The 19927-nt window shown below is 56.2% G+C and overlaps 1 protein-coding gene across 3 annotated transcripts; it reads right to left on the reverse strand.

Moving 5' to 3' along the window:
• TCTN2 (tectonic family member 2) lies at nucleotides 1-17148 on the reverse strand. Of its 3 annotated transcripts, XM_036014640.1 has the most exons (18): nucleotides 16923-17143; nucleotides 16651-16758; nucleotides 16116-16195; nucleotides 15105-15300; nucleotides 14393-14493; nucleotides 13114-13310; nucleotides 12598-12724; nucleotides 11240-11381; nucleotides 10093-10155; nucleotides 9192-9326; nucleotides 8892-8969; nucleotides 7429-7509; nucleotides 6753-6864; nucleotides 4660-4771; nucleotides 2216-2367; nucleotides 645-770; nucleotides 394-482; nucleotides 1-212 (listed from the first exon to the last, which is right to left on the reverse strand). In XM_036014640.1, the coding sequence occupies exons 1-18, from the start codon at nucleotides 17002-17004 to the stop codon at nucleotides 109-111; spliced, it is 2085 nt and encodes a 694-aa protein (XP_035870533.1). In that variant the 5' UTR covers nucleotides 17005-17143; the 3' UTR covers nucleotides 1-108. The 3 variants fall into 3 exon arrangements, with proteins under 3 accessions (XP_035870533.1, XP_035870534.1, XP_035870535.1); XM_036014641.1 differs by lacking the exon at nucleotides 16116-16195 and having other exon boundaries at nucleotides 16923-17144; XM_036014642.1 differs by lacking the exons at nucleotides 14393-14493; nucleotides 15105-15300 and having other exon boundaries at nucleotides 16923-17148.
• Between the last annotated feature and the right edge of the window lie 2779 nt (nucleotides 17149-19927).

Genomic DNA, 19927 nt, shown 5'->3' on the forward strand with positions numbered 1-19927 from the left:
TTTCCTACAAAAATAAAACACCTCGTTTATTAAAACTGCACATTGGAGGACAGCAGATCCCTACAGGAGAAACCTGTGGTCTGGAAGGACGCGGGTGGTGGCCGGGGGTCACGCTTTGTCTCTTCGGGGCCAGGGGACCCGGAGGAACACGGCTAGCACGGACAGGAACACCAGCAGCAAGCCCTTGGCCACGCACTGGGGATAGGGCTCCCCTGCAGGACAACAACACGAGTGAGCGACAGTCTTGTTGCACAACCAGATGTTTACACAGAAAGAAACCAAGACATTAGTAATGACCACCTTTAAGTGGCAACGTTATCGATCCATTCTTTCTTCTTCCACTTTTCTACACGTAACATCACGATGCGCATTCTGGGAATCGGCTTCCCCTACCTTGATAGTCCCGGGTCAGTGGGTATAGGAGCTGTGGCCAACACAGGTCGTTTCTGTTACAGTCGTACTCTGTGAAGTTGACCTGGAACCTAGAAGCATTTAAGGAGATGACGGTAGCTACAGCAGAGCACGCTTCTGGCGAGAAGCATTAAAAGCCGGTTGAAGCAATAACCTTATTTTCAAACGTACATACACTTCCACTCCCTAAGACGTCAGCGGGGGGGGGGGGGGGGGGGGGGGGGCGCGGTTACCTTGTCAGCGGCCGGGGCAACTGCGCAGGAACCTGAATGAACTGCACGGACGCGCCGAGAGGGAGCAGGTCGGCCTGGAGCCCACAGGTGAGCCCGCACTGGAACTGCCAGTTCACCGGGGAGACCCTGGGAGAGAGGGCGCAGGCCAGGCGTGGAGCTCGCTCCCACTCTGCTGAGCGTGCCGGGGGACTGCCGCGGCAACCACCCAGACTGGAGTCTCAGATCCCCTGCCTGGTGTGGCGGACACCTTCCTACACACGCACGGGGGTGGGGGGAGTATGACGGCCCCTCAGAGGCCTGGCACCCAGCCGCCGCGCCACCCACATTGTGCCAGCGTTGTCTCTGTCCCCGTCCTGTGGGTCTCATGTCCCACTGGTGCTTCTAAGGCTACTTCGCTCTTCCACCTGCTCATCCCAGGCCGTGTGACAACAAGGACCACGGCAGCTAACCATGCTCACGGCTGTCAGCGTCCTGGGCATGGGGCCACGGTGCTCCGGGGGCCTCCGAGCAGTACCAGGTGCGTTGGGTGCTTAGCATCTGCTACTTCTGCCCACCAGCACCCCTTACCCTTCCGCTGGTCACTGTACCCCAATTTTCCCATGGGGAACCACCCCCCTACTCTCGGTTGGCTGGACCAGGAGGGACCCACCTGAATTCAGGGGGCGGGCCCTTCACTGAGACCAGCCAATGCGAGTGGCCTGCTGCCCTGGCCACAGCGGTTGGTTCAGAAGAGGGCCATGTGACCCAAACTGCAGCATGAAGGTCCGCCCAGACTATCTCTGAGGAAGACGGGGAAGAGGCTCCCCCTCTCCACTGCACCTGCAAACGGGTGCAAGCCTGGAGTTGCTGGTGTTCGCCTTTGCCTCCTCTGGAGGAGAACCTTCCCAGGGAGGGCGCCACCGGAAGGAAAAAGGAGCCGGGGATGAAGGAAAAAGACCCTCCATCCCCTGACGAAGGGTTCCACAGCGACCACACGGAGACCACGAGCCACGAGCAAGGCGCGTGTGGACCTTTCGGAGCTTCAACCAGGAAACCCCTCCCAGCGACGTCAGTGTGAGTCGGGACCCTGTCGCTGAGAGCCGACAGAGGCCTGAGGACACGTGACGGTGGTGGCCCCACTTCACAGGTGAGAAAACTGCCGCTCGGAAGAGATGACATCGCTGTGCGGCTCACAGGGCCCCAGCGGGGAGACATGCAGCCCAAACCCGCCTGCCGCCGCCGCCTCTGCCCGCTGGGCGGCGCTCCCGGCCTCCATGCCCACCGTGGTCACAGATTCCAGCTCACGCTCTGCACCAGGCGGCCCCTGTTCGGCTCTGTGCCCCCCTAACACCCTGCAGGATCCCTCACGCCGCACTGTGCGAGCCCTTGAGAGTGAGAACAAGCCTCCGGCACACACACAGCCGACACGCTTGCCGCCGGTGCACGGGCTGCTGGCATCTGGGGCCCGCAGACAGACCCTCGGGTCCCCGGCCAGCATCTCCCTGTCCCGTGGAGTGCCCCGCACTCCCCTGACTCTCTCCCCCCACACTCCCGTGGGGGCTGGGGCGGGGGGGGGGGGGATGCAGTCAGACCTCATCTCCGCGCCCAGGATCTCCCGCTGAGCGATCCCTTCCACCGCGCCGGCATCCGAGAAGAGGATGCGGATACTCAGCTGAGCGGGAACATCCGGGCAGGTGCCATTCGCGCTGCCGACAGGCGGGTCCGCACCCGGGTCAGGGGCACCTGCAGAAAGGTCAGGTTGCACATCCAGGAAAGAATAACCTAACAAGTCGTTCTACAACGCCACGATACCAAAAACTGGGAAATGTTATTAGAGAACAATCACGATAATGAGGCTTAAACCTCTAACAGGCTCCAGCTGTCTGTTACTCCATAACTGCACGACCGTGTGCAAAGGTGCAAAGTGTTTCCTCGAGTGACATCAGCCACCAAGACTGTAAAACCCCCGACCCACATAATAAAGCCGTAAGTCACGACTCTGCTCCTCACTGAAATCCACCCAGAGTTTCGGCAGGAACACTGCACCACCGCATGAAGGCCCTGGGGAAGTCCCTGTTCTTGTAGCAGTGGCCAAAGACGTGTGAAATCCACAGTAACAACGTTAGTTACTGTGTTACAGTTCACGTTTCGTAATGTGTTGCCAGAGCTGTGACCCAAAAGGGAGAGCATGGCATTGGATGGGAAATTCATTTTCATTCACCTTGAAAGTTGGCTCACGGCAGGGGGGGCGGGGAGAGCAAGGTCAAGCATGAGAGGTGAACGGCAAGTTCTAAGGCAGCCCTGGGGAGGGGGGGGCCTTGTTCCCTCCGGGCTCTTGAAGGTCTGTGACACTGTTTCCTGACGGTGTCCAGTTTCCTCCTCCTGACACGTGTGTTCCACATCACGTCTCTTCTGTGTATGAGCCAGGGTCCAGGGTGACTTTGGCTCGGGCATGAAAAAGACGCTGTTTTCTGCCTTGAAGGCCACACAATGTCATCACCTGGGTTTCTTTTCTGACCAACTTGGCTTCTCTGCCTTGCAATTCCCCATTCTTCTCATCCAAGGTGCCCTGCTCCTTCCCTCTGTCCCTCGGTCGTTCCGAGACGTCCAAGCCCAGCGGCTGACAAGCCCCAGCCTCGGGATTCCATTCCCAAACGAGGATCGAACTCTGGGCCTCGTGAACTCGGAATGGGTGGCCACAGGGACCCCTGCCTGGGTCCGAGAGGGACCCCTGACCACCCGAGGGTGTCAAGCGGAGAGAGGCATAATGGTCTGGGCCCCATCACAAGGGCTGGGGAGAGTGCAGGCATTTGTCCAGAGGGTGCTTTGCACAAACCCCAGCCCACGGACATGCCTGCAGAGGGTGCGGGGGACAGCTGCTGCCCACCGGCCGGCTGAGCTGCGGGCACGGAAGGAACCAGAGGGGCAGGAGGGGACCGCGGAGAGCAGGTCCTGCAGAGCCGCTGGGCCCTTCCTGGCTCTGAGAGGCGCCGTGTTACCCAGAGCGACAGCAGCAGCTTCCTTCTCGTCGGGTGTCGACGCACTCAGGCCGGCCAGACGCCCGGAGGGACTCGCCCGACCTGCCGGCCGAGCAGCGGGGACACAGGCTGGAGCCCTGGGTTCGGTGCCGGCGCTGCCACAAGCAGCTGAGACCCGAGGCTTCTCCGCTGACGACCTCGGGAGCTGGAGCCCGGGGACCAGCGGGCACCATGTGATCATCTGCAGGTGACGTCAGGCCTGTCGTGGCAGCCAAGGCCAGCTCCCTTCCACCCTGTGGGACACGTGGGCTGCGTGTCTCGTCTTCTGGGCACCCGTGCCCCTGCATGCAGACCCCGGCCAAGGGAGAAAGGCCCTGGACGCCCGAGTTTTCTCACGCGGCCTCGGGGATCCCCGCCGTCATTGGAGCTGCTGCACCCTAATCTCTGTCATCCAGCCTCACCAACATACCATCCGCCCACTGAGGTTCGAGGCCCAGCGGGTTTCAGTGTGTTCACAGGGGCGTGCAGCCACCCGCAGATCAACCTGAGAACATCCTCACTGCCCCTGCAAGGAGCCCTGCACCCACCAGCGTGACCCCTTGTCTCCTGCCAACTGCCCTGGACCACCCCCCACTCATCTGCGTTCTGTCCCTGTGGGCGTACCCGCCCCCGGACACCGCACACAGATGGGGTTGGACAGTGCATGGTCCTTTATGTCTGGCCCCCTCACTTAGCACCGTCTAACACCTCATTTCCTTTGAGGTTGCTTTCCTGAATCACAAAGTCAGTGCTCAACGGCCCACACGCCTGCCGGCCAGAAACAGCGCACACTGAAGCGCGCCGACGACCTTCGAACCTGCTTCGCGCAGGCTGTCGGCTCCTTCGACAGCGGGTCAATCCGACCTTCCCGCGGTCCCCCTTTTCCAGAAAAAGAAGCAGCATCGCGAACTCGAGGTAAAGGCGTGAGGAGGCCTCTCGCCTGGAGTGTCGACCTCTAAACACGCGTCAGCCGCGGGGCCCCAGCAGCCCGGTCACACACGCCACGCACACGGCCCGGACTCACGTAGGATGGCGAGCCAGCCGTCACTGAGGTCGCTATAGTCGGAGTTGCCTCTCCTCGCCACGTGAGTTGCCTGCATCAGTGAATCGAGCATTTCTGCAGCCTTCTTCCTGCAAGAGAGTCAGACAGTTTGAAGTGGCCGGCCCCTCCCCAAAATCCCTCGCAGGGAGCCCCCAGGCCGTGCTCACGGGGGGGCCTGAGCGAGAACCTGCCGGTGAGGGGCAAGCGTGCAAGAGTCATCCTGGACTTACACTTGAACTTGAAAGGCTGGTAACTAGTGTGGTAGCCTGTGGTTCACCGACTCCGCCGAGTGTCACAAGACACGGGAAGTGGGTGGAGCCCATGTAATGTTACCTGGACACGTGCATGGGCCGGGGCGATCCAGAGTAAAAGGAACCTGGATGTCTGGCTAGGACCGGGGCCACTGAATCCAGTGACGACCAAGAACTGGAATCAGCATCCCTCCTCCCGGTAACCTCAGCAGAGGGTGTGCGTCGCATGAACTGCAACAGCCAGGCTCCGGCTAGGCCTCGGCCTCGCACCCCGTGGTCAGGAGCCGCTGCGGGTGACTGACGCCTGCAGTTTTCTTCCCTTCTCGACGGCTCCCCCAACTCTGCTTTGCTCCCCAGTAAACCACACCACTCAGGATATGTTACAGATGGAGTAAGTGTAGACATGCATGCAACAAGCACAGTGAGATACCGCTTCACACCTACTAGGACAGCTTTTCTCAAAGAGGTGGAAAGTGACAAGTGTTGGGGAGGTCGTGGAGAAACTGGAACCCTCTCACGTGGCTGGTGGGGATACAAAACGGTGCAGCCGCCGTGAGAAACAAGGCGGAGGTTCCTTAGAAAACTAAACATAGAATCATCATACGGTCCAGCAGTTGCACCCCTGGGCACGTGCCCAAAGGAACTCAAGACGGCCCTGGCTGGCGCGGCTCAGTGGACTGAGCGCCAGGCTGCAAAGTAAAGGGTCGAGGGTTCGATTCCCGGTCAGGGCACAGGCCTGGGTTGCGGGCCAGGTCCCCAGTAGGGGACACGTAAGAGGCAACCACACATGGATGTTTCTCTCCCTCTCTTTCACCCTCCTTTCCCCTCTCTAAAAATAAATACAGAAAATCTTAAAAAAAAAAAAAAAAAAAAAAAAAAAAGACTGAAGACAGATGCGCAAACAAAACCCAGCGCGTGAATGTTCACAGCAGCCCAAGGGCGGAAGTGACTCGCGTGCCCAAGAACAGCTGAGGACAGACAGGCACAGTTCGCCTGCACAGCGGCTGGGACCCGGCCACGAGAGGGAGCGGAGCTCTGGCCCCGGCCACAGCGTGGACGAACGTTGAGAACGGGACGCTGAGTGACAGATGCCGGACACCGAAGGCCACACATGTGCGTGTGACTCCGCTGACGTGAAAGCCACAGAGACGGCGCGCAGACCGGTGGGGGCTGGGGCTGGGGCTGGGGGCGGGGCCGGGCGGCAGCTGCGAAGGGCACGAGTTCCCCTCTGCAGGTGGACACGTGTGGGGACCGAACACAAGTGACGACTGGGCAGCACCACGCATGGACCAAACGCCACTTCCAAACGGTTAATCATGTTACATATGCTTCACCTCAATTTTAAAAAACGAACTGGGGGCAGGGTGGGCCCAGGGGAAACTAAATTAAACATGAAAAAGAATGCCTGTGCATATCTATAAACACACGTTCCAAAGGCCGCCCACTTAAGAGGCAAGCTCTTCCTACACCACATAAAAGGGCTCGGTGCGCTTTCAATGCTAACCGGCCAACGACACCCGCCGGGCCCCTTTCTCAGTCCGAGCAGCCCCGGGTCCCCGTGCGCTGAGCCGGCTGCAGCGGAGGAACTGGCATACGAGTGGAAGAAACGGCGTGAGCCCCAGGAAGAGACGTCCGTGTTCCCCCATACTGGCATCCGAATCAGCTGTGAACTGTGCTGGAAGCTCCCTTCTTCATTCCACACTCACTATCGCTTCCACGGCGATGTCCTGTGCAGACCCGATTCCCCACCCACTGGTCCTCTTCCGGGCTCACGTGGTGGACAAAATCTAAGCGAACTCCCCCTCCGGGAGACACCCACCTGAGCCGGCCGCAGTCCTCCCCGAGCCCGACTTCCAGGAGGCACCCGGAGAGCATGTCTTCCCCGAACAACACGGGCCTGCGAGCTGCCGACGCGCACAGACCTCTGCCGGCTGTGAAATAAAGGGAGAGCGTGTGTCCTCTCACTGTCGCTGCTGAATAAAAGAAACGGCGTGCTTCCAAGTTCTCCCGGGAAATCCGAGAGAAGACGAGGAGCAGAGACGAAGTCTCCGGTCTTCCAGACCCAGGGTCACGGTGGGGCTGAGCCCCCCCACCCCAAGGCTGGACGAAGGCACCCTCCTGTGTCGGAACCCCTGCTGCCTCAGTGGGTTCTGAGCACGAGACCCAGGGCTCTGCACCCCTGGGTGCAAAGACCACCACGGTGTGGGGCTTGCTGCGCCGTCTCCGACTGGAACCTCCCTGGGCAACGGGTGAAGGAACGAGGGACCCTCGAGCCGGCCCCACACGCAAACCCCTCTGGGGACCAGCGCCTCGGGGGCAGGCGCTGTTACCATTTTCATAGCAACAGAAAAAAAAGAACAGAAAAAATAACCATCCCGCAGCTCCATAAACCAACTGAGGCTTAAGGTGACGGCTTGCTTGATGGGACTCAACATACAGCACCATTTTCCATTCTAGTTTACCTAAGAGCTAGTCCTGTGACCAGACCCCGGTACCTGGCTGCCAGAGGTGTAAGGTCGAAACGCCATGCATCCCGTTGGCATCCAAAGCGCGCACAGGCCTGCCAAGCTGGTAACCTAGACGACGGCACAACAGACGGGAGACAGCGGCATGGTGAGCACGAGCCAGCTGAGCAGCACAGTGCGGGGGACACACACTGAAGGGAGTTACCCGGGCAGAGCTTCTTCAAAACGGCCTGGAGGGAGGGAGGGAGGGCGTCGCCTTCATTTGTGTTAATGAAGGCACTCCTGTGGCGTTTAAAATGCATTTTGGGGCCCTGGCTGGTGTGGCTCAGTGGATTGAGCGCCGGCCTGAGAACCGAAGGGTCGCCAGTTCGATTCCCAGTCAGGGCACATGCCTGGGTTGTGGGCCAGGTCCCCATTCGGGGGCTTGGGAGAGGCAACCACACATGGATGTTTCTCTCCCTCTCTGTCTCCCTCCCTTCCCCTCTCTCTAAAAATAAATAAAATCTAAAAAAATTTTTTTTAATAAAAAACAAATTGCATTTTAGGAACAGATTCTGAAAAAGCGGAAAGCAGGCAAGCGTTCGCCGGGGGTCCCTCGGCTGCACGGGCCACTGGGTGAACGCCCGCTGCGTGGCGGAGCCGCTCCCCAGAGGAGCTCGCACGGGACGCTCGGACCCAAGGGACCTCTCCACGGAGCCCCTCCTCCTCTAGAACCCCGGTCCGACCCCACCCACGGCCCGGTCAGGTCCTGTTCCCACCCGTCAGCAGTGAATCCAAATTATTATCATCCCCAACCTTTCATTACGAAAACGCTCGCACGCACAGAAAAGCCGGAAGTAATACCGTGAAGCCCAGTACAGCCACCGTCTAAAACCCACCGCGGTTAATACTGAGCCACAGGCGTCTTATCTGCATCATATAAACACAGGCCCCCGTCTCTCTATATATACGATAGATAGATAGATAGATATGAACAGACACACACGTGGCTTTTGCAGGACCACTTGAAAATAAACTGGAGACATCATAATACTTCACCCCTACAAAGCTCCACCCACAACCCCCAACGGAAGGGGGACCCCACAGCCGAGAGGCGGTCCGTGTGCCCATAAACACATAATGCACGGCGTGACAGGGACATCCCAGTCCCCGGGAAGGCTCGCCACGGTCCCCAGGTTAGGGACTCGTCCTCGGCAGACTGTTCTTCCTCAGAACGCCAATCTCAGCGACACTTACACGTGTCACCCCTTTTACGAAAGGCCGGGAGCCGAAGAGAAGGAACGCCTTGGGTGTACGGCAACGTGCTGCTATCTACAGCCACTCATGCGGGGAAAAAAAAGTGGTCATCGGAACGAGAACTCCGTGTCAGCACAGAGAAGGAGAGAGGCCAGGGCTGCAGACCGAAGCGGGAAAGTCATGCAGAATCACCGTGTTGGGGACCCGTGCCGGACTGACACGCCCGTGAGATGGGTGGCCGGCACGCGCCGTCCTACCTGGGTTTCCGGACGTTCCCCTCTCGCCACCACTGTTGTGGCTTAAAAATGTCACCGTGAACCTCTGCGTCATCACTCCTGAGACAAAGCAAAGCAGAATGTCACGTGCGCCGTCCCACTGGGAGAGGAAATGATCCCTCATGGTCATTTCATGTTATTATCTCTACCCTGTAATTGCATTTGGACAGGCCAAAAAATTAGTCTTTTTTATTAAGTCACACATACACATAAGAAACAAGTGTGGCTGAGTTATAAACCACTTTACAATGAAAGCAGTCTCGCTACCCTCAACCCACTTACCTTTCTGGTGGGCATTAATTTCTGCCCTAACAATCCTGACGTGTATGTCACTGATGGTGTTATTGTTCCATCTGAAAACATAATGTTCTTCCACAGTCACGTTTCTGGGAGCGGATCCAGGGCTTAAAAGTGCTTCTGCAAACACAAGAAAACTTCCATGAATCCAAAACCCCCTTCGGGCTCAAGTCTATTGAGGGCCCCACCAGCTCAGCGCGGGGTGCTTGCTGGGTGCCCTCGAAATTGCCCCGAGTGAGGTGTGTCCCCTCCCTGCCATCTCTGTACCCCGCCACCCAGCTCACAGCCCGGGGCACGTGCTGGGCAGACCACACATTGGATGAAAGACTCAAGAATGCCAGAGCCTTTGGGGTGGGGCCCGCACCCAGTTCACGGCTGCCCTGCGGGCACCCACTGCGGTCTGATGACGTGACGAGTAAGTTCGAGCACCACAACACACCGAAAAGGAGCACCAAGGGTGCCCTTCGTCAAACACACAAGCCCTGGCACCGGCAGCCACGCTCTGCATAACTCGTCTGCATCGTGACTGCGACGTTTAAGTTTAAAAAAAAAAAAAAAAGCAAGACGAGAAAATGCTGGTCCTGAAAAATTCTACAACCATCCGGAAAACATTTAAGGGAGGTTCGCAGAGCCTGCGACAGAGGGGCCCGGAGCCCACGGAAGGCGGGCGGCGGAGGAGGTGGTTCCAGGTCACTCAGGAGGCGCCGCAGCACGGGAAGACGGGACGAGGGACAGGGACAAGGTGCGGGTGGACGGCTCCAAGCGGCTGCGAGCCTCCTTGAAGTCTCGGCAACAACGCATCCGATCTGGGACTGCACGTCACTGGTGAGCAGCAGCAACAGGTGCATTTCTGCGGAAGAGGCGCACGCGTGGCACCTTAGAATACCTGTGCTGACGAACCTGTCCAGGCCGGCTGCTTCCTCGTAGGTCACTGTCGGAGTGACGATGCCTGAAAGGACCCGTGCGTTACCCTTCCGTGGGACGGCATGGCCTCACCTGATCCCATTCCCTTGTGCAAACGAGAGCTCACCCAGCGAATGCGGTCCCTGCCTGTCCCCTGTGCCGGCCACACCACCCTCTCCCGCTCTCCACACACCTTCCATGGGAGCCCCACTACCGTCGGCATCTCACCACGCCGAGGGGAGGGGGAGAGGCGACCGTCGGCACGCGCAGCCTGGAAAGTCACTGCCGCGCAAGGACTGCTGGTGGGGGTGTAAAAGGGTGCAGTCACCGTGCAAAACGGCTCGGTGGGCCTGGGAAAGTTAAGCGACCCCGTGACCCCGCAGCTCGCCTGCGGGGCACACGCCGAGAGAAACGAGAGAGCGGGCGTGAGCACAGACACCTGTACCCGAGTGCTCACCGCGGCCCCACGCCAACAGCCAGCAGCAGGAGCGAGCCCAACGCCCCCCAGCGGAGGGACCGGGTGACACAGTGGGGTCTGGCCACGCGGTGCAGGAGTCTCAGGAACCTGACTCTGGCCTTGGCTGGCGTAGCTCAGTGGATTGAGTGCAGGCTGCGAATCAGGCATCGCAGGTTTGATTCCCAGTCAGGGCACATGCCTGGGTTGCAGGCCATGACCCCCAGCAACCGCACATTGATGTTTCTCTCTCTCTCTCTCTTTCTCCCTCCCTTCCCTCTCTAAAAATAAATAAAATCTTAAAAAAAAAAACCTGACGCTGAGCGAGAGAAGCCAGACGCACAGGCCACGTGTGGTGAGTGCGCTGGTGTGACATGTCACTACACGGAGGCGGCGGCTGCATGACATTGTGCGTGGATGAGAGGCCACCAAACTGTACACCCTCAAATGGTTCATTTTATGTTCAGTGAATTCTAACGCATTCTTCAAAAGGAACCACTACGAGATACACTGCCTTACGAACGGAACTTCTTCCCAAGACGACCCCCTCCTCCATCGGCAGACGAACTACTGCTTTCTGTTGCTCCAGCGGAAGGGACCTCTGTTCTCGCGAGACCGGAGTTTGGCTAAACGCTCACTCAGGTCCATGCCCACCTCTCACGCCAAGGTGGCCTACCTCCCACGGCGCCGTTCTTTATCCTGGCGTCGGCCGCGCCTGCTCGTTCTTGGTAGACTTCCACGTCGGCGACACACCGGGCGTCGAAATTCTGAAGGAACCCCACCGGGGCGTCCTGCACACACTGCCCAGCCAGGGACACCTGCGGGGGAGAAGGGGGACCCGAGCAGATGGGTGACCTCTGTCCTGACCCTAGAGCACAGGCGCCGTCTCAGAGAGGGCCCTTCTGCAGCCCGCCCCTGCTGCTGGGGTGGGCCCGGCGGCGGCAGCTCATCCACTGGCGGGCGGACCAGCTGCCCTGCAACATGGGGTTAGCTCGCCAACCAAAGTCTGGAAGCCACCGGCTGGGGGGGGTCTCAGTGTTATTCCATAAAAACCATGAAAACTCCCTGCCCTCCTCCGCCGACTTGGCCAAAACGTGACTGTATTCAACTTCATTTCTTTGCCTCATCACAACCAGATTTGTGTTAAGGCCATAAAAATGGATTCACACGAATACTCAAGAGAAATAGATTTTAGACCCCCATTTTTTTTGTTTGTTTGTGTATACTCCCCCGAAGACATGCTACTGATCCCAGAGACAGGAAAAGCGGGGGAGAAACACTGCCTCTCGTTTGCACCCCAGCGGGGGTCAAACCCACAATCCCCCTGTTTATGGGCCAACGCTCCAACCCACTGTGCCACACCACCCAGGGCTAGACTCTCAAGCTTTGTTCTCACTGATATTTTTCCCATAGAATTTTGAACTAAAAAAAAAAAAAAGGTTTCACATAAAACTCTATAGCCTTAAAGTAGTTTTCAAGATTCTAGAATGTTATTGAATATATTAAGTTATACATTTATAGCTTACTAGAAATTGGCTATTAAACTAGCAGAAGTGAAGAATGAGTTACTTTGATGGAAATTTATAGAATGTCTTTTGGTTTTTATTAAGTTCACACTGAGATTTAGCAAAGACAGTGGTTAATTTAAGAGTGACTATGAGGAAAAAAATAATCTAGAGACCATACATAGTTGGGTGCCTAGAAAATCCATAGGAAGAAAAACAAGTAACTTAGACTGGTATTTTTAAGAGCAATATGAGTTAAATTAAAAGTAGGATGAAAAAATAAGGCCCTGGCTGGTGTGGCTCAGTGGATTGGGTGTCCTCCAGCAAAGGGAAAGGTGGTCAGTTCGATTCCCAGTCCCGGCACATGCTTGGGTTGGGGGCCAGGTCCTCCACTGGGGGCGTGGAGAGGCATCTGATCGATGTATCTCTTGTACATCCATGTTTCTCCCCCTCTCTTTCTCCCTCCCTTCCCCTCTTCCTAAAAATAAATAATAAAAGGCTCGCACTGTGTTACAACTGAAATTCTCACCTGAGGAACAGTAAAATAGGCCTTGTCTGCAGTCATAACGGGGTCTCCTTGCTTGTACCCGAAGTCCGAAAAGTCTCTCGGGTCAGTGTGCACGGACACCTCCGAGGGCGCGCGCTGGCCCGGGGCCCTGCGAATCAATGAGAGGGACCATCGCGGACGCTCGTGGCCACTATCTGCTAAAGCAGCTGTTTACGGAAATTGTATTCTCTACTTTAAACTGCCGACGTGGTGTGTGCACTAAGCGTCACTGAGCTGAGCTGCATACTGTAAAGCAGTCAGTGGATAAAAACAGCCACGCAGTGGGTGCGGTCAGCTGGGCATCTCTGGGCTCCACTCGGTCATCATGGCAACAGCGGCTGGAGCCGACAACAGAGACCCCCTGCCCCTACCCCGACCCAGGGGCACTGCTCCCCCTCCATCCGGGTGTTTCCGGGGAGGCCGGTTCTCTCCTGCAGGGAAGACACTCACTACCTGCAGTCCAGAGGGGAGGGGGGACCGGCCGCGGCGGGCACTCACACGGCCCCGAGGTGGAAGTAGCCGAGGAAGGGCGAGCTGGCGGCGGGAGACTGCACGCACAGCAGCGGGAACCAGTCGGCGGCCCCGGGCGCCCTCTCCGCCGAGCAGAGCTGATCAAAGAGCGGGTTCACGTCCCCTCCGAACACGCCGGTGAAGCAGGACCCCCTGAAGAGCTCTGTCACCTCTGGGGAGCACTCCTGGGGAGGACACGGAAAGGGGCAGCGGGAAGACCCACGCTCTGCCCAGGCCGCCACCAGCCCCCCGCCCCCAGCCCCCCGCCCCCCTGCGGGCCAGGACCGACTCTGTGCAGCGGCATCGGTGGCAGCAGGGGTGCAGGGGCCGGGCACACACTCCGGCTAGTCTGCAAGGGGCTCTGCACCCCCAGAAGGTGCTGCACTTTCCTTAACCCACTCCCTTCGAGCCTCCAAGTTGGGAACCCCAACCTTCGAGGGGACACAGATGTGCCCACGAAAAGCAGGAAGAGAGGAAAGATAATAGGGAATACACCCCAAATGGGGACGAGAGCAGAGCACACCTCCCTGTCGCACTGTCCTCCCCCTTCCCAGGAGAGGAACAGGACCTTCCGAGTTGTCCACATTCAGTGAGAACCCCTAAGGCCCCCGCTGCCCCGCCCTGCATGACACAGCCCTAGGAGGAGGGACAGGACAGAGTGCCCGTGCCACTGCAGCAATCCTTTACGTCAACAGAGCCACTGCCACGGCCCTAACCTGCATATCTCCCTGCACACGGAGGACTGTGAACCGCCTCGTCCCTGCCCTTCATGATCTGACAGAGAGACGCAGCGGCTCACGGGCCGGGGCCGGGGCCGGAGCTCCACTGATGGAACAGGAAGGTGCAGGGGCCTCGCTTCTGCTGTGATGCTCGTACTAACAGTTGTAGCTACACTAACAACTCTACCTAAGTTAAAAAACTAAAATGGTAAATCGGCTCCAGTATCAGCAGAGGCGTGATGGTTGTACAACTCGACACACTTTCTAAAAATCATTGAAAAGATTTTCCTTCCGCTTCATGTTTTCTCGGCGGCTCCTACAAAGGAAATTCAAACCGCCCTCCAGGGTGACCGCCACAGTGGCGCCCTCACCCACAGACATGCTTCTAGGTCCCTGCGCAACGCGGGCGGTGCTGGCGAAGGAAACACTCCATTGGAAGACAGTTTGCACATGAACCGCAAGGAGAAAGCTGCTGCCGGGGGCCCCCGGGGCCCACCCCACGCCGCCAGGCCCCGTGATTCTGCGCCCAGTAACAGGAAGGAACGTACCTGGTCACAGCAGCAGCGAACGTCACAGGCCCCGGCTGTTAAATTGCAAGGGCACGGACCAAGAGGCTGGTACACCTGGTTGGGGATGACAGTCACGTTCTCTGAAAAGTACAAGCAACGGAGACGTTCAGCCATGAAACACACCCTCTGACAGAGCATGGCCACAACGCTGACATTGAAGAGAAAGCCGAATCCCTGTTTCACAAACCGCCGTCCCCACGTGCCCCACGGGATGGAGCCCCTGAAGGGAGCGATGCATAGAGCACACCTGAGGCCCGTGTATGCTGCCCCACCAAAAACCGAGTGTCCAGAGACACGGGGCTAGTTGTAGCAGACCACAGAGGGCGCCGCTGTCGTGAAGGTAAGCCAGTGGCTGCAACAGCTTACAGGTTAGGGTAAACGGAATGCACTGGTTTTATCTCTCAATACGCAGAACCACCCTTTTCTTCAGGCGGACTGCTGTTCAGGCATTTACCCCTTCTGATTCACCACCTCCTCCAGCAGAGGGGCCCGGAGCCATGGCGACACTTCAGACGGCTCACTGGGCACTCATCCAACCGAGAGAGCGCGTGTACCTGAGCTACCCGCCCGGCCTCTAGTCCCGTCACCCTGTGAGGCCAGATCTCCGCATCCACAGCAAGGACGCAAGCTACACGGCACACAGAGACACCACTCGACATGAATGTCGGGAGGGTCAAAAGATGTCGCTTGCCTGACGCATTCTGGGCCAGAGAGGAGTTGGCATAAATCTCCACTTGAATGGGCAGGTGGGCTAAACAGGATGAGTTGTGAGAGGCGGAAACCAGCAGAGCGTGGACGAGACACGGGGACTCGGAGAAGGGGTCTGTCTCGCTGGAGGAACACCGCCGCGGAGCCCTCTCCAACCGCACTGCCACTTCCAGCGCATTCTGGACGGGAGAGAGTGCTGCGCTTTAGCGTGATGGAAAACACGCCCAGATCACACACCAGCCTGAGTTCGGTTTACAAAGGGGGGGCTGTACACGAAGGTAACACAACTCTGTGTAATCCCACCCATAAACCTCCGGCAATATGCAAGCCCTGATTGCAAAGCCTGTTTAACATAAAAGCAAGCAGCCTTTGGGTACGCAGAGAAAGCGAACCCCAGGTCTGAAAATTAACTCAGTTTGCCCAGCCCTTTTTGAGTTATCATCCTGCCAGTGGACGATTAAATATACAAAACAAGCCACTGAAAAAATTAATAAAAACAAGGAACAACAACAACAACAAGTGCCTGCACACAGCCCCCGGGGCCTGAGGGGCGAAGTCTGACCTTCTCCTCCTCCATAAACTCTGGAGCCGGTATCTTGCACACAGTGGGCACTCCTTAACGGGAATTACATGGAAGATATTTAGTCTCTCCGGGCTTGAGGGTCCTTACACACGAGCCCAGAGTAGGATGAGATCCGTGGTTTAAGGAGCCTCTTTGAGTCACAGACTCATTTGATCATCTGATGAAAGCTGGCAACCCTCTCGTAAGAAAAATGCACATGGCGCACACGGTTTGACACCCAATTTCAGAGGGTTCACAGACCCTTTGAGACTCATCAGAGGATCCCTAACCCCCAGGGAAGGACCTCGGGGCTGGATGAGTATCTGCTGGACCTGACAGCCCACAGTTTGGTGGCAGTTCCAGCCCCGAGACAGTTGCACCTCGTCCGATGGAGAGAACACTAACTGCGGGTCTCCACAGATGCCACCTTACCACACTGCGGGTCACAGTCAAACTCCAGTCTCCTGTGTCATTGTTCAGACCGTCGTCACACGCGGGAACGGGCAGTGGTCCTAAAGGAGATGAAATGCAAGGCGGTTTTGCCCGGAGGCTGATGGGGTGCACGCACTGCCTGGGATGGAACCCCTTTCCAAGATGAACATCGGGCCCTTCACAAGCTGTGTGACTTCAGGCAGGTGGCAACCTCTCTGAACGTCAGTCAGTGTCTTCGGCTGTCTCACGGGACTAAAAAATATTACCGTTCTCATTGGGACAACGAGGGGATGATGGGTGTCAGACACGGGGGTGCAGTTCACCAAACGCCAGCCACTGTGACTGCACGCTGGCTTGATCCGAGCTGCCCGTCGGTCATCCAGGGTCCACAGCAGTCCCCCACCCTCCGCCCCACATCCACCCCGTGGACAACTGCAGGCAGGGGACACCCCGGGTGCCACCTCACCCGTTTTCTCTGCGGGCCGGGACCTGGCCCGTCCACCTCCCTCCCCACTGGAAGGGCCGGATTCCTTACCCGCCTCGGCTTGCAGCAGGGACAGGGACACAGCCACATCCTCGGGGGCTCCGACCAGGGTGGCGCTGACCTCAGGGACAGACATGCGGATGAAAGAAGGGATGAACACTGGGCGGGAAGGAAGGAAACAGGGAGGAGTTAGTAGAGGTGGGGTCTGTGCTCCCGGCCTGCTTCAGTGCTGACTCCGGAACTCCCCGAAGAGACCGCATCTGGCCCCTTCGGCGCCTGGTCCCTCAGCCGGGCCCTGCAGGCCCCGGCCCCGCGGTGCATACCCGGGCCTCCCGACAACGGCCTCGTGACGCCCTGAAAAACCAGGAGCCCCATGAGCAGAGTGACCGGCGATGGCAAACCCATATCTGGGACCTCTCCGAGTCGAACGCGGAACCGCGCGCGCCCTAGAAGTCAGGAACCGCCCGGACGCATCACCCAGGGCCGTGTCGCCCCTCCGCCGCCATCTTGTCAAGCGAACGCCAGGAGCTATGGCAACCACCAATCAACCACGGGCCTGCTGAGCAGCGCGCTGTGATTGGCTCGGCGGGAGAGAGCCCGCCCCTGGCCGTGCCACGGCAACGGGGCCTCGCCCCCAAGGCTTGTGCCCAAGTGAGATCAAGAAGAGTAAGAATCCGCGTGGAGTTTAAAAACTGGAGTTGCGCGTGGGGAGGGCGGTATAAGGGGACTAAATAGTAATGGAAAGAACACACCAAAGACTAAACATAAGGAAACAAACTGGAGTTTCGTCCTGGCCACTGTGGCTCAGCTGGTTGGAGCTTCCGTCCTGTACACAGAAGGGTCGCCGATTGGAGGGAGCCCTAGTCCGGGCGCATATAAGAGCCCATTGGTGTTTCTCTCGATAGTCCTTCCCAAACAAGATCGTGTGGGAATTAAGTGAGGCAAGGTACCGAATGAGCTTAGCCCCATGCCGGGCATACCGTAAGCCCTCGATAAATGCTGGCTCGTTTTCACTCTCAGACGGCTAGTGCAGCAATTAGCTGAGAACGCACGCAGGGTGTTCAGCACAAGGACTGACCGACGACAGCAAAGGCCAAATAAACGTTTGCCTATATTACTCTATATGTTCGGGGGGGGGGGGTTCTGTTATATATTAATTGATCAGCGAATCTAACATTCTGAGCATTATTTTTTTCTTACACTCTTCTCGCAAAACTGTTAACTGCTGCAGCTGTAACATTAGCATTAACATGGCAAAGTGCTTCCATCTCTTGATGTCTGGGAAAAAAGCCCAAGAGAACCTCACTAAAAGGAGGGTTATCAAATGACGAATATTTTATTTACTAACCATTTCTTAACAAGAAAGTAATCATATACAGTGAGGGAAATGGGCATGTTGAAATATTTTTAATCCTTGGGTCAAAATGCTTTTTTATTTCGGTAAAGCATAAGAAAGTAATGAAGGGAAACACTAATGGTCATGGGGTACTTTTAATGTATTATAAATGCTTTTCACCAAGCCCCACTTTTCCAGACCTTTACACTCTTACTATGTTGTCATGCATTGTAAATAGACATCGTTGGTACCAGAGTTACCTGTACTGGCAAAGGTTGCTTGTCAGATGTAAAATAAACACTTTCTCTTAGGTCAGTTGAAAAAATCATCCTTTCATTTATCAGACAACGGACCTGATCAATGTGAGACGTGCCACCGTGCCACCCGTGAAGAACGTACCGAATATTAACAGTGATTCTCCAGCCCTCCCAGCTCTGGGTGAGCAGGGGGGATGATGAGAGTAGATTTTCTATTTTTCCTCTACTTTTCTAAATTTTCTCCTGAAAACATGTAATCGTTTCACGTTGTAATCAGAAAAAGAAGTACTTATTAAAAGTATGCTTTAAGCCTTGGCTGGCGTAGTTCAGTGGACTGAGCACGGGCTGCGAACCAAAGCATCGCAGGTTCGATTCCCAGTCAGGGCACATGCCTGGGCTGCAGGCCACGGCCCCCAGCAACCGCACATTGATGTTTCTCTCTCTTTCTTCCTCCCTTCCCTCTCTAAAAAATAAATAAATAAAAAATTTTTAAAAATATGCTTTAACTTTTCTGCTTTTAGTTGCATTAAGCTATTTTAGCCAAAGGAGATTTATAGAAATGAACTATGGAATTCTAAGGCATTACAAGTCAAAAGAAGTTTCAAAAGTAAAAAGTGGTATTTTTGAACTTCACTGGCATTAAAAATCAACTACCGTAGGTACATGTGAAACTAGTATTTTAATCGATTACCAGAGAATTCTTCTTAAGATTCTTTGTGATAATTTCTATTAATATAAAATGCATACATAAAATGTTAAGTCAACTACCAATGCAAAGTCCTGATTTTCAAACACTGCACTTTTTATGTAAAAATGTCGCTGCTGTGTCCTCTCCTCTCCGTGACTGCTGGAGCCATTCCGTGCACTCTTTCCGCTCTTTTGGGAACTGCTGAAACTCTCACAAATGTTTGGATTTATTTCAAATGAAAAAAACTTCAAAAAAAAAAAAAGCCACAGTAGGCATGCTTCTGTGGACAAGGCGCGAAGACCCGCCTTCAGAGCGGCAGCTGGACGGGTCTGACGCCTGAACGATGGACTCTGTCCGGGGGCCACTTCGTGGTTTCACAAGCAACTCATTCGGGAGAGTCAAGTGCCCCGCTCTTCCGGCATGGAGACATCTGTCACACTCCAACACCAGCCTGCTTTACCCAGTGAACATGCCCAATCATCGAAATTTTGTGAGCCCTGCTCCCAACATAAAATTATAAATACACATCAAATCTTTCTTCTGATCCTTTCACGCTTAGAAATCTTGTATTAACTACTTTTTTTTTTTAATATTTTATTTATTTATTTTTAGAGAGGGAAGGGAGGGAGAGAGAGAGAGAGAGAAACATCAATGTGCGGTTGCTGGGGGGTCTGACCTGCAACCCAGGAATGTACCCTGGCTGGGAATCGAACCTAGGACACTTTGGTTCCCAGCCCGCGCTCAATCCACTGAGCTATGCCCGCCAGGGCAAAATCTTGTATTAACTACTTTATACCAATCTATTATTGCATAGGATTTGGAACAATATTTTCATGAATAACTTTGGCAAGATTTGAAATGAAAGTTCTTCACAACTGAGTAAAATATTGTCTGGCTCTGGCTGGTGCGGCTCAGTGGTTGAGCACTGGCCTGCTAACCACAGGGTCACCGGTTTGATTCCCAGTCAGGGCACATGCCTGGCTTGCGGGCCAGGTCCCCGGTGCGGGGCACGCAGGAGGCAACTGCACATGGATGTTTCTCTCCCTC

The sequence above is a fragment of the Phyllostomus discolor genome, chromosome 13 (assembly GCF_004126475.2).
Source record: "Phyllostomus discolor isolate MPI-MPIP mPhyDis1 chromosome 13, mPhyDis1.pri.v3, whole genome shotgun sequence".
Taxonomy (NCBI): domain Eukaryota; kingdom Metazoa; phylum Chordata; class Mammalia; order Chiroptera; family Phyllostomidae; genus Phyllostomus; species Phyllostomus discolor.

What these genes read in the sequence shown, in the direction of transcription:
- TCTN2 (XM_036014640.1), bottom strand. Translation starts at nt 17,004, where the DNA reads ATGGGTTTGCCATCGCCGGTCACTCTGCTCATGGGGCTCCTGGTTTTT. An exon ending in TACTTCCACCTCGGGGCCGT is followed by an intron (nt 12,725 to 13,113) that starts GTGAGTGCCCGC and finishes ATTGATTCGCAG; the next exon opens with GGCCCCGGGCCAGCGCGCGC. An exon ending in ACTGACCCGGGACTATCAAG is followed by an intron (nt 213 to 393) that starts GTAGGGGAAGCC and finishes GTTGTCCTGCAG; the next exon opens with GGGAGCCCTATCCCCAGTGC.